At 45.0% G+C, this 17,097-nt stretch overlaps 1 protein-coding gene across 4 annotated transcripts in view; it reads right to left on the bottom strand.

Annotated features, from left to right (window-relative positions):
- The window catches only part of LOC115653584 (phospholipid-transporting ATPase FetA-like), a 124,614-nt gene that overhangs the window by 67,600 nt on the left and 39,917 nt on the right, over window positions 1–17,097 (bottom strand). For all 4 annotated transcript variants that reach the window (XM_030567032.1, XM_030567033.1, XM_030567036.1 and 1 more), the window contains exons 4-8: window positions 10,523–10,636; window positions 6,994–7,092; window positions 5,648–5,709; window positions 752–824; window positions 451–521 (exon numbers count right to left, since the gene is read on the bottom strand). In XM_030567032.1, coding sequence (XP_030422892.1) covers window positions 451–521; window positions 752–824; window positions 5,648–5,709; window positions 6,994–7,092; window positions 10,523–10,636 — 419 coding nt within the window. The remainder of the gene's footprint in view (window positions 1–450; window positions 522–751; window positions 825–5,647; window positions 5,710–6,993; window positions 7,093–10,522; window positions 10,637–17,097) is intronic.

Genomic DNA, 17,097 nt, shown 5'->3' with positions numbered 1-17,097 from the left:
AGTGACCTTGACTGTGGAGTGCAATCTTTACCCAGGGCAAGTTTAAGGCAAACAATTATTCCTCCATCTCGTGCTCAGATGCATAACAGGAAACTGAAATGAGCTGTGACCCTTTGGGAACCACAGGATCAGTGCATGGGGCAGGAGAACGTGCCATTGGCAGAGATGTCACGTGACATACAGTGTTCTCTAGACAGAAAAGAGAAGATGCTTCCATTGGAGGTGGTGCTGAAAGAGCATTTTATTGTAGGGTTAGAAAACACCATCTCCCTACACTTGCTGTGTGCAGTCAGGGTCACGGATCTCCTGGCAGGAACAATCAATGCTCTGTGGATTCATCTCTGGACTGGGCAGCATTGAGAACACAGAAGCAGCTGGACCTCACAACATCAGGATTCACCATGCAAAAATTAGCCTTGTGTTTGCAGCCCCAGGGCTAGGCTCACTTACCCATCCAGTTCAGCCGTCTCGATGTACGTCAGGCTGTGCGGCTCACTGCTTGAGAGTAGCAGTAGATCTGCCTGAACACAAATAAAGCAGGGTGGTATGAGCTTACACGGCCACAGTGACGTTACCTTGAGATCCCAGGACAGAGGACATGGTTACACCACAAGTTCAACGGACTTCTGTGAATGGAAAACGTATCTGGAAATCTCGGAGCCAGTTAGCGTCAGTAGTGAATAACTTGTTTCTTTGTCTGAGGAGTAATTCCAGAGTCACAGCGCAAGTGGCTACAACAAACTGCACTCACCGTCACAAAGTTGTTGTTCTCTAGTTTTATGATGTCTCCCACTTGGATATTCATCCATTTATCATCCTTCAATCTGCAAGAGAAAGTTCCCTTTAAATAGTCACAGAGTGCAGAGCGCTCCGACCCCGAGGGAGGCAGCGGTGCTCTTGAAGCCCGTTCGTCAGTAATATTAGGACTTGATGGTGAGCTGTTGGGGGCAGGGACTGTCATTCTGTCCTGTGTCTGTCCAGCATGTAGCACAAAGGGGCGCGGGTCCATAACAGACTCCTAGCCACTACCAATATACGTCAATAAGAAATGCGAGAGGTTCACACACACGTGCGGTTGAGAAGTAGGTTCCATAATATAAACATGGCACCTGTGCACTATTCTACTAACAGACACTGCCTTTCTCTTCTCTTCTGCTACAAATCCAAAATCGAGGTGGGGTCCTGGGGAAGAGATTCCCTTCTACATTTTACACAGATACCACTAAAATTACTTGGAAATTAGCCCAATTACTTAAGTTGTCTAAGTCCCCTAAAGAAGATCAGACGGTGCAAAGGCAGCTCTGACTCTGTAGCTCTAGCTGTCAAAAAGGGCAGCAACCCAGCGGCAAAAGCTGCATGTGCAATTATTCCGATCCCTGCTGCTCATGCCTTTTCTTAATGCACAAAGCAAGATGTACAGGCTTCCAGCTACCTCTCTGGTACCTCCAGGTTGCATGAACAAATCAGAATTTCTGCATATGCAAAAACTTAAGAGGTGAAAAATTGTGCGAATAGTTTTACAGGCAGCACTGAGTATGTGTCTGCACAGATCATATGGACCTGATCCGGGTCTCCTTGAAGTCATTAGTAAAACTCCACTGGAGTTCAATGATAGCAACACTGGAACCTGTGGCCTCTGGCCGCTTGACAGAGTAAGTGAATTATGCACTTTGCTATATAAACGCATGTGTTCAGAGGGGATGGTAGTGACGGTGTGACTGGTTTCAGATTTACTGGACTGAAAATGCTAAAAACCACCATAAATCACTGGTTTCCAGCTTTATTTCATGGTTCGTATCATTTGGTGGTGTTTGTACAATAACTGGCCTCTACAGTATGGTGCAAAACATAGGACGACCAAGCACTTCACCTTTGCACCAGCTATACTACAAGAGCTGCTGGGTCTTCATGGAACAGTGAGTACAGAACTCATCTACTTGCCACAAAAGCCCAGCACCCTACCACTTGAGCAAAAGGAAAATCATTGCTAGCAGTAAAGGGCCCATGACATACAGCTGAACAGTTTTGATTCCATCCAATAGATGGCAGGGGTGGGTGTGTGTGTGTGTGTGTGTGTGTGTGTGTGTGTGTGTGTGTGTGTGTGTGTGTGTGTACAGAGAAGTTTCTTGTAGCTGTTAATTTAGCATCAAAAGTCTTTGCCGATTATGTCTAGTTCTGTCTGCTCAGAAATTAACGAACAAGACAAATACATATGACACAAGGGAATATGTATTTGGAATGACATTGTTGGAATATGTATTTGGAATATGTATGGAATATGTATTTGGAATATGTATGGAATATGTATTTGGAACATTGTTGGAATACGTATTTGGAATGACATTGTTGGAATGACACAAGGGAATATGCGCATGGAATAACATTGTTGGCATCACTGAAACTTGGTGGGATAATACACATGACTGGAATGTTGGTGTGGATGGGTACAGTTTGCTCAGGAAGGATAGACAGGGGAAACAGGGAGGAGGTGTTGCCTTGTATATTAAAAATGTACACACTTGGACTGAGGTGGAGATGGAAGTGTTGAGAGTCTCTGGGTTAGGCTAAAAGGGGTAAAAACAAGGGTGATGTTGTGCTAGTCTACTACAGGCCACCTAACCAGGTGGAAGAGGTGGATGAGGCTTTTTTTAAACAACTAACAAAATCATCCAAAGCCCAAGATTTGGTGGTGATGGGGGACTTCAACTATTCAGATATATGTTGGGAAAATAACACCGCGGGGCACAGACTATCCAATAAATTCCTGGACTGCATTGCAGACAACTTTTTATTTCAGAAGGTTGAAAAAGCTACTGGGGGGAAGCTGTTCTAGACTTGATTTTAACAAATAGGGAGGAACTCATTGAGAATTTGAAAGCAGAAGGAAGCTTGGGTGAAAGTGATCATGAAATCATAGAGTTTGCAATTCTAAGGAAGGGTAGAAGGGAGTACAGCAAAATAGAGACAATGGATTTCAGGAAGGCGGATTTTGGTAAGTTCAGAGAGCTGATAGGTAAGGTCCCATGGGAATCAAGACTGAGGGGAAAAACAACTGAGGAGAGTTGGCAGTTTTTCAAAGGGACACTATTAAGGGCCAAAAAGCAAGCTATTCTGCTGGGTAGGAAAGATAGAAAATGTGGCAAAAGACCATCTTGGCTTAACCACGAGATCTTGCATGACCTACAAAATAAAAAGGAGTCATATAAAAAATGAAAACTAGGTCAGATTACAAAGGATGAATATAGGCAAACAACACAGGAATGCAGGGGCAAGATTAGAAAGGCAAAGGCACAAAATGAGCTCAAACTAGCTATGGGAATAAAGGGAAACAAGATGACTTTTTATCAACACATTAAAAGCAAGAGGAAGACCAAGGACAGGGTAGACCCACTGCTCAGTGAGGAGGGAGAAACAGTAACAGGAAACTTGGAAATGGCAGAGATGCTCAATGACTTCTTTGTTTCGGTCTTCACCTAGAAGTCTGAAGGAATGTCTAACATAGTGAATGCTTATGGGAAGGGGGTAGGTTTAGAAGATAAAATAAAAAAGAGCAAGTTAAAAATCACTTAGAAAAGTTAGATGCCTGCAAGTCACCAGGGCCTGATGAAATGGATCCTAGAATACTCAAGAAGTTAAAAGAGGAGGTATCTGAGCCTCTAGCTATTATCTTTGGAAAGTCATGGGAGACGGGAGAGATTCCAGAAGACTGGAAAAGGGCAAATATAGTGCCCATCTATAAAAAGAGAAATTAAAACAACCAAGGAAACTACAGACCAGTTAGTTTAACTTCTGTGCCAGGGAAGATAATGGAGCAAGTAATTAAAGAAATCATCTGCAAACACTTGGAAGGTGGTAAGGTGATAGGGAATAGCCAGCATGGATTTGTAAAGAACAAATCATGTCAAACCAATCTGATAGCTTTCTTCGGTAGGATAACGAGTCTTGTGGATAAGGGAGAAGCGGTGGATGTGGTATACCTAGACTTTAGTAAGGCATTTGATACGGTCTCGCATGATATCCTTATCGGTAAACTAGGCAAATACAATTTAGATGGGGCTACTATAAGGTGGGTGCATAACTGGCTGGATAGCCGTACTCAGAGAGTAGTTATTAATGGCTCCCAATCCTCCTGGAAAGGTATAACAAGTGGAGTTCCGCAGGGGTCTGTTTTGGGACCGGCTCTGTTCAATATCTTCATCAACGACTTAGATGTTGGCATAGAAAGTACGCTTATTAAGTTTGCAGACGATACCAAACTGGGAGGGATTGCAACTGCTTTGGAGGACAGGGTCATAATTCAAAATGATCTGGCCAAATTGAAGAAATGGTCTGAGGTAAACCGGATGAAGTTCAATAAAGCCAAATTTCAAGTGCTCCACTTAGGAAGGAACAATCAGTTTCACACATACAGAATGGGAAGAGACTGTCTAGGAAGGAGTATGGCAGAAGAGATCTAGGGGTCACATAGTGGGCCACAAGCTAAATATGAGTCAACAGTGTGATGCTGTTGCAAAAAAAGCAAACGTGATTCTGGGATGCATTAACAGGTGTGTTGTAAACAAGACACGAGAAGTCATTCTTCCGCTCTACTCTGCGCTAGTTAGGCCTCAACTGGAGTATTGTGTCCAGTTCTGGGCACCGCATTTCAAGAAAGATGTGGAGAAATTGGAGAGGGTCCAGAGAAGAGCAAGAAGAATGATTAAAGGTCTTGAGAACATGACCTATGAAGGAAGGCTGAAAGAATTGGGTGTATTTAGTTCGGAAAAGAGAAGACTGAGAGGTGACATGATAGCAGTTTTCAGGTATCTAAAAGGGTGTCATCAGGAGGAGGGAGAAAACTTGTTCACCTTAGCCTCTAAGGATACAACAAGAAGCAATGGGCTTAAACTGCAGCAAGGGAGATTTAGGTTGGACATTAGGAAAAAGTTCCTAACTGTCAGGGTAGTTAAACACTGGAATAAATTGCCTAGGGAGGTTGGGGCATCTCCATCTCTGGAGCTATTTAAGAGCAGGTTAGATAAATGTCTATCAGGGATGGTCTAGACAGTATTTGGTCCTGCCATGAGGTCAGGGGACTGGACTCGATGACCTCTCGAGGTCCCTTCCAGTCCTAGAGTCTATGAATCTACGAATGCAGCTACATCTGGTGTCTCTGGGATATTTTGTAAAATAATCTGCCATTGGCATCTCCTGTTTAAAATCTACAGCCAACTTTTTCTGTGTGGGCTGATGACTTTAGTGCCTACACTGACAAAGTGACACTACCTTTTGCTATTCATTAACCAGATACATTAACCAAACAATAGTACACAGCACTGTGAACAATGAACTTTCCTGGGACGGTTGTCATGCTACTTGTACTGAATACGGCATAGTGAAATCTAGCTGTCTTGCACGGCGGGTGGGCATGAAGGAACAAGACTCTAGGGAAGCAGAGCACACTCTGGGATCGCATGAGGTAAAATACTACCTTAAAACAAAAGTGCCATGATCTCCAGTGGAAGTAGAATGGCACACAATAGAATGCACATAGTAGGGCGCTTTAATAGTCACATTTGTTGGAGTTGTCAGAAATTTTGATTTTTTGTAGAAGCGTCTCCTGGAAACAAACCTTCAGCCAAAATTTCCGTAAAGAAATAAGATTTACCTGCCATTAATCAGCACCTGGACAGGACGGTTATTGACATGATTGTCACTTTTGTGTCGATTCTGAAAAACATAAAAGTTGACCAGTTAGAAGAAACTTCACAGAAACCAAGTGTGTGTGATCAGAGAGTAAAGCAATCCCTTTTCAGGATTCCTGCCCAGCTGGAAAATGCTAAGGGCATAAATGCAAGGACAGACTAGTGCCATAACTCTTTCTATGCTCTTAACCCTTCTGTTTAGAGGAAACTTCGTTCAGCTAAATCAGAAATCAAGATGTCTCTGAAAGACGGAAGAGGAGAAATACCCATACCCATTACCAGGGCCAACTCTGCACAGGGGCTACTTCCCTTGACCCCTGTGCTTCAAGAGAACCAGTGTTTTTGGGTGCTCGCCATCAATATGCACCCATGAGCCAAAGACTCCATTCCACCTCTCTGGGGGTCTCTCCACCCAGCATTGTCAAGTCCACGTTTAACTCTGGCAGCATCCGGTGCAGAGGGCTGGCTGGGACAGAGACTGACAGGCAAGAAGGGTCCTGGGATGGAAGGGCCCACTCTGCGGAGAAAGAGCTAGATGGGCCCTGGTGTGTCATTTAACCTGGAGTCCCACAAAACCCCAGGCTGGCCTTGACCGCCACAGTTCTGCAGATAAGGTGCTTGGAGGAATCCATTTATCTGCTGCTACATGAAAGGGCCATAAGGGGTTTTGGGTGCGTCCCCTATTTTTTAAGAGGACTCTTCGCTGCCCGTATTTCAGAATGAGATTTCATTCAGTCCTGTTCAGAACTGCACCAACCCCTCGTGTGACTGGACCCAATGAGCAGAGTTGTTAGACAGAGCTCAGAAAACCACGTGCCAACACACATGCAATGGAAAGCACTCAGCAGCAGGCCTCACTCCGCTCCCATTGCAGCCAATCGGACTTTCACCACCAACTCCAACGGCAACCGAGGTAGGCTAATGCCGAGCACCTCTGAACAATCTGACCCAACCTCCCCCCGCAATGTGCTTTCCTGGAGGAGCTCTGCAGCGAGCTGAGCCAAGACTTTCCTGAGATCAGACTCCTCAATCCGTATTCAGGCATCTAAATAAGTGGTCGGATGTTCAGAACTGCTGCGCCCTCCACACTTCCCGTGGAATTCAGCGGGAGCTGTTGGTGCTCAGGACTTCTGAAAATCTAGCTACTTATTTAGGTGATTCAACAAGATGTTGGGGCCTGACCGCAGCACCCTATACTGGCCATAGACAAACTCTGCAACCACACCCCTCCGGCTGTATTGACTTTCATCGTGGCACTGGGGGATCACAGCACACTCTGAACTAAGGGGTGGAAATCCAATCGTCTTACAAAATCATCGATGGCATCCTTGACACCCGACACAGCCAGCACCAGCACCAGCGGCACCACTGTTGTAAACCAAGACAAGGAGGAGACCTGAGGAATGAGCTGCAGGAGAAGAAAAGCCGGGGTTTAAAACCTTTACAGCCAACAGAACAAACAAGTAAATAGACAAACAAAACACTGGATCCCAGGGAGGCTGCTAAAAGCTTTTACTCTGCATACAAATCAGAGGGAGAGAGATGGAAATTCCGCGCGATCATTTACACACAAACCTGCAAAGGAAAACCATCCTTTGTGTAAAAAGAGGCCGGGGGAGGGGGGGTCTTGGGAAAAGGAGAGGATTTATTTCCTCCTCTTTTTTTTTCACATTAGAAATATCAAATCCCTTTTCGGGAGGACTTCGGCAGGGACATTTGGAGGCTGCAGATGGTGGCTATCTCAACAGGCTGAAACATGGCGGGCATTTCCCCCAGTCCTTGATTGTGAACAATGGGAGGAGGCTTAGCCCTGGCCAACTCTTAAGAGTTAAATTGATCTGACTCAGTGGGGGAGGGGAGATTTATTTTACTGGTAAAATGCCAAGTGTGGACATAGTTACAGTGGTGTAAACGTGACTTTTCCCAGTATAATTATTCCTAGGGCTGGCTCCAGGGGTTTTGCCGCCCCAAGCAGCCACAATAAATAAACAAATAAAATAAAATCCACGATTGTGATCTGCAGCAATTCAGCTTGAGGTCCTTCTCTTTGACTGGGATTGAGAGCCCCTCCACCGAATATCTGGACCTGCCACCTCTCTCCAGAGTGGCTGCCCCAAGCACCTGCTTGCTAAGCTGGTGCCTGGAGCCAGCCCTGATTATTCCACTTGTACGGGAATAGCATCCCTGGCATAAGCACCTTTGTCCACACTAGGGGTGGTGTAGTTTATCTATACTGGTTACAGCAATAGAAATTTCTAGCGCAGAAAAGCCCTCAGGATGGGAGAGATGCAGCTTGGGATTCCATGTTCTGCTCCACGGTCCTATTCCAAGTCCTGCAAATATCACCAATGTCCTCTGAGTACAAGAAGAAAGGGCAAGGAGCTGATATTTGTAGGGGGCGGTGGGCAAACGGAGGAAAAACTGAAAGGTAAAAGCCCAATGGCCATTTCTCTGAGCCCATCTTGATCAAGGCAATGGAAAAGCACAAACAGTTTTTATTTACGGTTGACCTTTAATGGTTCAGCAAAAGACACTGCTGACGAGTATAAAGGGACCTAGCCGATAAATCTTATCTACAGATTAAAGACCAAGACACAGTGCCATATACCAGTAACAAGGCCGAGGAGGCACTTTCACTGTAAACCTGGGTTTTAGGGTCTTATGATTTCCTGAAAAATGTCCCTGTGAGCTGAAATGTTCCAGGGTCGTTCTCAGCACATAGGGAGGTTTTTAAGTTTAGTAAAATTCTGTTTAGTCATTTCTGAGTTGTCTGAGCGCGGCAAAGCTGATTCAAACAGGATAATGTGCCAGGCTTGTTTGTGCTTGGATGACTCTGAAAAGACAAACATCAGACTTGCCTTAGAATCAGTCCTCCGTGAGGGCCACGCTCTGATACCAGGGTTAAGAGACATGGTTTAAAAATGACAAAGTACATGACTTTTATCATTGTTTGAGCAAAGTACAAAGGTGCAGAGATGCTGATATAGGCTGGTGAGATATGCTCAGTTTTAGGGCAGACACATTGCTATCAGAAATGGGCAAACTCCAACCCAGGGCCCCGTATGAGCCTTGGAGTTCTACACTGGTGCCTTCTGCTGTAACCTCCTTTTGTAGCGCCTACATGCCCCAGCATGCAATTCCATCCCCTGCTCTGAGCACACAGCAGCAATCTGCTCCGTTTGGTGTAAATTAATGGCAAGCTCCTTGCTGTAACACCCTCAATCTCATGGAAATGTTCGTGTTTGCAAAGTCAGCTCTCTCCCAGGCTCTCTGTTTATGCAGTTGGTAGATGTGACGTTGCACGCTATATGATTTTATGAAAATATGCTGATGAGTGTGAACATAATGTAACTAAAATACGTTTCATGCAAAAGGTCTCTTATAAGGTATCATTACAAAGTTTATAATCTACTGAGTGTGGTCATCTTATTTGTAAAAATGTACCACTCTTGTATCAGAAACGAAAATATAAAATATAACTCTGAAGGCCTATTGTAATTATGCAAAGTGTGGGCCATTAATGGTGGTTTGGAATCTCGATGACTCCCATTAACCAGGACAATTGTCTGTAGATGTTTCTGTTTTCCTTGCAAGTCTTCCTGTATAGTGTGTGCTGGCAAGTAGGCAATGTCACCTGAACTGGAATCCATCTTTAACCTGGTGCTTTTCCATTGAGAAGTGGGGGTTGAGAACCCAGAGAGGGACAAAGGATTCCCGCCTTGTGCAAAAGATATATAAGGGGGTGGAACAGAACAAAAGGGAGAGCCATCATGAGAAATCCCCGAGCTACCACCTGCGCTGAAAGAAGGGCAGTACCAGGGGAAAGGATTGTGCCCAGACTAGGAAGGCATTCAGTCTGTGAAATAAACTTATTGAAATATCTCTGAGGGTGAGATTTTATCTGTATTCAGTTTTATTACTGTATTAGACTTAGACTGGTGTGTTTCATTTTATTTTGCTTGGTAATTCACTTTGTTCTGTCTGTTATTACTTGGAACCATTTAAATTCTACTTTCCGTATTTAATAAAATCACTTTTTACTTATTAATTAACCTAGAGTATATATTGATACCTGGGGGAGAGAGGGCAAACAACTGTGCGTCTCTCTATCAGAGTTATAGAGGGTGAACAATTTATGAGTTTACCCTGCATAAGCTTTATACAGGGTATAACTGATTTATTTGGGGTTTGGACCCCACTGGGAGATGGGCATCTGAGTGTTAAAGACAGAAACACTTCTTAAATTGCTTTCAGTTAAGTCTGCAGCTTTGGGGCACGTGGTTCAGACCCTGGATCTGTGTTGGAGCAAACGGGTGTGTCTGGCTCAGCAAGACAGGGTGCTGGAGTCCCAAGCTGGCAGGGAAAGCAGGGCCAGAAATAGTCTTGGCACATGAGTTGGCAGCCCCAAGGGGGTTTCAGTGATCCAACCCGTCACAGTAGATACCAGCAGTTTGTCTTTGAAAAAGCTTGATAAGGACAGGTTTCACTAGGTGCTGCGAGAGGAAACCATCCCAGGGAACCCAACAGCAGCACTTATGTGTAGAACGGGAGACGAAAAACAGGCACAACATCTTGTAAACATTAACTAAAACTTCCCTTCCCTGGGATCAAGCCAGTGTGTCTAACAGGCACTCCCGCCAGAGAGGAACTATACCGCGTTTGCCAGACCTCAGCAGGACAAGTTTCCTTTCTTGCCCTATTTTATATCTCTGCTTTTGGGTTTTAATAAGATGCTAATTCACATTATGGGCACAGCTAGTGCTTTATTCCAAGTCAACCCACAGCCAAGCACTGGGAAGGGGCCAGATAGTCTGTTAAAAAGGAAAGTGAATTCCTACCTGCAGAATCAGCAGGAACAGAAAATAGGCATTGGCTATTCGCTGAAACTGCTCAAACAGGTTGAGAGGCAGGAAAGTGAAGAAATTGTATTTCGATGTTTTAATTGAATTGTTCTGTGGAAACAAAAAGCAAACAAAGGGACGGTAAAACAGGAAAAGAAATTGCAGCACAACCCATTTCAGCACTGTTTGACTGATTTAAATTTAGCAATAACATTGTTCACAGCAGCCACTCAAAAACATTTCCTTTTCCCCCAAGTCACTCACACTGAATTCTGATAAACAGAATTCTCTGGGGAACCACTTCAATTACTGTAAATGTATGACACTGCAGCTCCAGGTATGTATGACACACACACACACACACACACTCTCTCTCACTTTCCAGTATTATGGGAGATACATTTATATTCTTTTTGTAACTGGCACACAGCGAAGATTTTACCTGTTTTTGTTTGTTTCTGGTAGCATCGACAATATGCTAGCTGCTTTCCAAACAGCAAACGGGATCAGCTGCTACCCTGCGGGGCTCCAAATGTAGTCAGACAGACAGACAGCAGGCTGGGAGGCAGACATTGAAAGGGAGGCAGGAGTACAACTGAGGGGTAGTGTGTTCAGCCATCTCATAGCAATATAGGGTTAATGTGGTGTTAAAATACAGACGCTCTATAAACTGTCCATCATTATCCTCAGCTTTGTCAGCTGATCCCTTCTAGGCCGCATGGCAGGAGTGAGTCTTTAGGAGGGATTTGAATGAGGAGAGGGCCTTGTAATTTCACTCAACCAGAGCATTGCATGCTCAGGTGCCATGGGAGAGGGGCCGCAGTGGCATGCGATCGGGGGAAGGAGACTCACACTGCTGGCAGAGTGGAAGGGCAACGCAAGGCCAGGGTAGGGGTAATGCAGAACTGGAAAAAGCAAATGAACTGAAGTTTGCCAGGCTCTGTAGCATAAGTTCACTACCAAGCTCAGAAGTCCCTGGAGCACTGCACAGACCTGTCCACTGAGTCACTTGCTAGTGACATGCTGATGCAGATACCAATACAACATTCATTCCAACTTTGCACATTTATTTCATACAGTGATATCTGGATTTGTTAGTTTACCATAACAGGACCCTGCAGGTTTTACCAAGCTGCTCTTCATTAGCTACTTCAACAGCTCGTAACTGGAAGATCTGAAAAGGCTACTGGATCTGAGGCATCTACACAGATGGTTCTGAATATGTACCTAAGCAGCCATCCACTAATACAGCAACACAGTGTTCTCTTGGCAACTCGCAATTGTTAGCGCCCTGGGCTTGCATTTCCCGTTTCCATCTTTTCTCTTTTTATTACAGGCCTTCCATCCAATAGCCATTCCTACCTCGAACCTCTTCAAACTAGAGAAAGGCCCAGGCTACTTAGTACAAATCTTGGTTTGGATTTCCTCAAAGCTTCAGAGAGTTCTGATCCAGCGCTCTGATAAAATCCCAGCCCAGACCATGAAGTTGGGATCCAGAGATGAACTTCTCCAAAGTCTGAGGGGTTCCAAGTGAGATCTGTCTCTGCTCCTAACCACACTAAGCTACAGAGTGACAGCTGTCAGTGCAGCCTGCCCCTTGCTGGGCAGGCAGGCTGGTAACCAAAACAACATCTGTCACCGTTTCCATAGGTCAGGCCTTATCTCACCGTGATGGAGGAGATCAAGCAGCTCCTCATTGTCTGGGCCTTGCCTGTGGGGAGCCCAGGCCCGCATGCACAGCATCTCCCCAGTGAACTCTACCATGGTGCAGGTGTTCTTTTACAGAAGACAGCCCGACATGCTCTGTGTGAGGATGTTGGTGGACCACATTCAGGGGATGAGTCAGAACACCAGGTAGTGGCGATCCTCTATCGAAGTATGAACTGACAACACTGGGAAAGGCCAGTGAGATGGAGCCAATGGGGGCTTCTCTGCACCAAGCACAGGTGTGAGAGAAGACTCAACCATTAGGGAATAGGGAGGCCCAGAAGTGGTTTCCTTGGTCTGGGGAAACACTTTACGAAATAGGCTTTCAAGCAGAAGTACAGTGGCTTCCCCCTTGCTATGGTTTAAAGGCTGCACTGGATTTTCTTTTCATGTGATTTTTTTCTTGGCGAAAAGTGTCTGAGCCCTGGAGACCGAAATCTTCTCAAACAGGTTAGTACTGGCAGCATGAGCTCAAGGTCACTCCAAGGCATCGGAACCCTGCTCTGGAGAGGTCCTCTCTAAGGATGTCTCCATGGCCCATTCAGACCTTGGATTCTCAGCAGAGAAGCCAGCAAGGGGGCCAGTAATGGTTGCTGTGATGTGCACGTCTCTCTGCTAGGAGTTGTACCGGCTCCACCAGTATGGGCAATTGAACAGATGTTGCACAGAAACAGCTTTTAGATAGTGACAAGCAGGGATGGATTTGAATGGGTAGAATATATAGCTCCTTATAGCATAGTTGTTTCTAAGGTGAACCAAAGGGAACCGTCAATCGCTCACTAATCCAGTCCTTTTCCTGTGCACACGGCATCACCTTGGGAAGTGTCTATCGGCATGTCAGTGGGCCAGTGTCACCACACTGGCGTGGTGGTGGATAACGTCATTTCAGAGGCTACCTTAGCTCTTCTCTATGTCCAGACACAAAAACAGGAGCTCGATTTTCCATCCTATAGTACAAGCCAATCTGAAGTGCTTGAGCAAAGCAGAGATGAAACCCTTCCTTCATGGAAATCCCAGGACACATCTCCCAGTCAGCAGCTCAGGGCTGCACTCCACAAAGTTGGAAAAATGTTTATCTTTTTGTTTTCTTTAAACAGTGCTGTATGTCTCTCGCCATCAGGTAGCTGTCTGTGGGCGTGACAAGATGGGGACTCATGTTCCCCATTACAAGATCAGAATGTTACCGCTTTTAGGGGACTGTTAAGGCTGGCTTGTTAATTCAAAGTGCGTCATTTCTAGGTTATGTGCATAAATGGGCTCCCTCCACAGGGCCTGAAGTAATGGAATAACATCATCCCCATCACACACCAAGATTAAATGACCCGCCCAAGGTCACACTGTGAGGCTGTGGCAGAGCTGGGAATAGGTTATCTTGAGTGCCAGTCTTGAATCTTCACCACAGAAGCATGTTTCCTGAGGCCCCAAGTGGCATTCACATCAGCCTCTAGAAAGGTCCTTTACCCACACATCTGGCCAATATCATCGACAGTCACTTCCACGTACTAAGGAGACAATATGGGCCCCAAACTCAAGAGGACAGTATTGAGAACTGGGAACTGGCTTCAGCTGTCAGCAGCCTTTAGTGGAAATCATGTACATTATGGGAAAATCTGCTTCGAGGACACTCAAATTACATTAAAATGGATTTGGCACCAGAAATCGCAGAGGCGAGATGGGAAGAGAGCAGGAGTGATTGCTTTCAATTCCCACATTCTAGTTCTGCTTGTAAATTATGCCAAGAAAACCGCAAATGAACCAGAGTCATTCATTCCATTCCATTCCCTAGTACCCCATAAGACAACTAAACACTCAGGTCATGTGACAGGCTCCAAATGCTGGCCTGCAAGAATGTTTCCATCTGGGATTTTTTGCAAGCTGGCTCATGATCAATACATTGTTTATTGCACGTCACCCTTTGATACACAGGAGAACTGTGCATCAGACTGAGGACATGAAGGCATAAATATCTGATCTCATTGCTGTCCCAGAATGGACAGATTGAACCTTGATTTGCATCATCAGTCAGGGCCGGATCCAGGGGTTTTGTCGCCCCAAGCAGCCAAAAAAAAAATAAATAAATAAAAAGCCGCGATCGCGATCTGCGGCAATTCAGCGGGAGGTCCTTCGCTCCGAGCGGGAGTGAGGGACCCTCCGCCAAATTGCCGCGGAATCTCTGAAAGTGCCGCCTCACTCCGGAGTTGCCGCCCCAAGCATCTGCCTGATAAGCTGGTGCCTGGAGCCGGCCCTGTTATGAGTGCTGTTGCTGCAATTAAGAGTTTACTTGTTATTAGGCAATTTAAGTAAACCCACATGGCACCTTGGGTTCTACTGATGGCTCGTTTTCCAAGGTCTGTCTGGTAGAGGTGTTGTTACTAAAGGTTCTTCGTATTGCCTTGGTCTGTTAATTCTGCAATGTTTACATGTGGATACTTTATTCTTTATGGCCTTGTTGATGCTCGACCTTTATGGCCTTGTTGATGCTCACACTTACTGGTTGGCCTGTTTGTGGCATTTAGCTAATCCTCGATGTGCTTCATGGATGAGATTTAGGATTTCTTCTTTCATTTCATTTGGAATTACGATGCTAATGCCTCTAATCATGAGTCCATTTGATTCACTTGATTGTCCATGCTCTGCAAAGGAGTCTATTGTCACTTCCTTATTGTCCTTGACCTACTTGGGCCAGCCGCCCCAATGTAACAGAGTTTCCTGTAGTTGCATGTCTGTCAAGGTTGCTTTTTGTAACTGGAGTAGTCTCCTTCCTGATATTGGTCTGTATGCAGCCTCAGCATCTACGTACGCCTTTACATCATCTTTGAGCTCCCAGAGTGTGCGATGCTGGGGTCTGTGACAGAGTGTCTGCTACTGCCGGATTGTTCCCAGGAACATAAGGAGCAATTGGGTTAAATCATATTAACCTTAGCAATGGACGCTGGCATCTCAGAAGTGCTTGGTTCAGGTCTTCTCCATTAATGAGGGTTACACGTGATTTACGATCTGTTAACAGTGTAAATGGATCCTGTCCACACACAGATATCTGTAAAAGTTCTCACATGTCCATACCCTTGCCAGGCTTTCCTTCTCAATCGGTGCATATCATTTTTCTGCTTCTTTGAGTGAGTGAGAGCAAAATGCAGCTGGATTCCACTCTGGGCCATGTTGGTGGAACAAGACACCAGATCTGCTTGCATCCACACCAACCATTGTGGGTTTGTTCACATCGTAGTAGCTGAGAATAGGAGCTGTTGAGATAATTTCTTTTACCATTTTAAGGCAATTTATTGATTTGGCCCCCAGGGTCAAAGTGTGTTGGACTTTAACAGTTCATGAAGTGGTTTTGTTTGTGTAGAATGGTCTTGTAGGTATTGACCACGGTAATTTACCACCCCCAGGATACAGCTCAGTTCTGGTACGTTAGTTGGTGTATTCAATTCTCAAATTGGTTTTACTTTCTCAAGGTTAGGACTGATTCCATCTGTTTATTGGCTGTTCCAAAAACTCAGTTTGGGGTAGGTGGAAAACACATTTTTCCTTGTTTACCTTCAGTCCAGACTGACTGATTGGGCTTAGGGCGTCATTGAGAATTTTGTTGTGTTCTTCCATCAAAGGTCCATATATCAAAATGCTGTCCATAAAAGCTACAACTCCATTTGTGTTAGCTAACAGTTCTGCCATCCTTCTCTGGAAAATTTCAGGTGCAGTGGTCATCCCAAAAGATGATCTTCACAATCAAACTTCCCAAAGGGTGTCTTAAATATAGTCAGTTTAGCACTTTCTTTGGTTAAAAGAATTTTCCAGAATCTGCTCGCGGCATCCAGCTTGGAGAATAGTATAGTTCCTTTCACCTCGGGGAGGAAGCCATCCAGTGTTGGGAGGAGATATTTTTCTCCCACAACTGCTTCATTAAGTCTTTTAAGATCCACACAGATTCATATTTTTCCATTTTTCTTTGTAACTGGTACCACTGGGGCACACATTGCTGTTGGCTCAGAGATTTTCTCAGTTATGCCAATCTGCTCCATGTTCTGTAACTCAGTCTCCGCTCTATGAAGTAATGGGATAGGAATCCTGCGAGGTGTATGTATACTGTATGATTTGGCATTGTCCCTGGAGATGACTTGTACTGGATCTCCTTTCAAAATCCCAATATCAGCAAATATTCCATCAAGTTCTTCTACCTTTCTCACTAGGCCCATCATGGCTGCCACACTGAGGCTGAGAAGGCTATTGGTCTGTGGTGCTTTGATCATGTACATTCAATGCATAGCTTTTGTCTTTGTTTCTGTGGTGAACTGGCCCGTGCAGTTCAGAATCCCTCCAAGGCCAGTCAGAGCCAGTCAGGTGACGTCAGCTCTGGGAAGGTTGAAGGTGATTGTAAGTCCCTTCTGAGATGACTGTGACATCAGCTCCTTAATCAATTTTAACATTAATAGTCTTGCCATGAATATTCAGTTTCACTTTCCAGGCAGGCTCTGAGACATCACCAGTGATGGATCCCAGAAACAATGGCTCTTGGCTGCCTGTAGTATGAGTCAGCACCCTCGCTGCTTTGGTGCAGCTAAGAGCTGCAAAATGTCCACGTTTCATGGATTTATTACACCGTGCGCCTTGGATGCTCTTGGGATATGACTTTTTTCATACCTTGTACATGTAGACTGGAATTTGTTCATCTTAGCCTGGGAATTCTCTCTCCTTGCCTCAGGGGTTTTATGGTAACTTGTAACACTCCAGTGTCTGTTTACAGTTTCTAAACTAGTTTCAGGTTTTTCAAATCTGTGAAGTTTCTCTAAGTTTTGCTGTTTCACCAGTTCAGAATGTTTTGCTATCTATATAGCTGCAGCTAAGGTTAAATCTCACTTCAGCTG

This window comes from Gopherus evgoodei, chromosome 6 (genome assembly GCF_007399415.2).
Source record: "Gopherus evgoodei ecotype Sinaloan lineage chromosome 6, rGopEvg1_v1.p, whole genome shotgun sequence".
Taxonomy (NCBI): Eukaryota; Metazoa; Chordata; order Testudines; family Testudinidae; genus Gopherus; species Gopherus evgoodei.
This window is presented reverse-complemented; position numbering and strand designations above follow the sequence as displayed.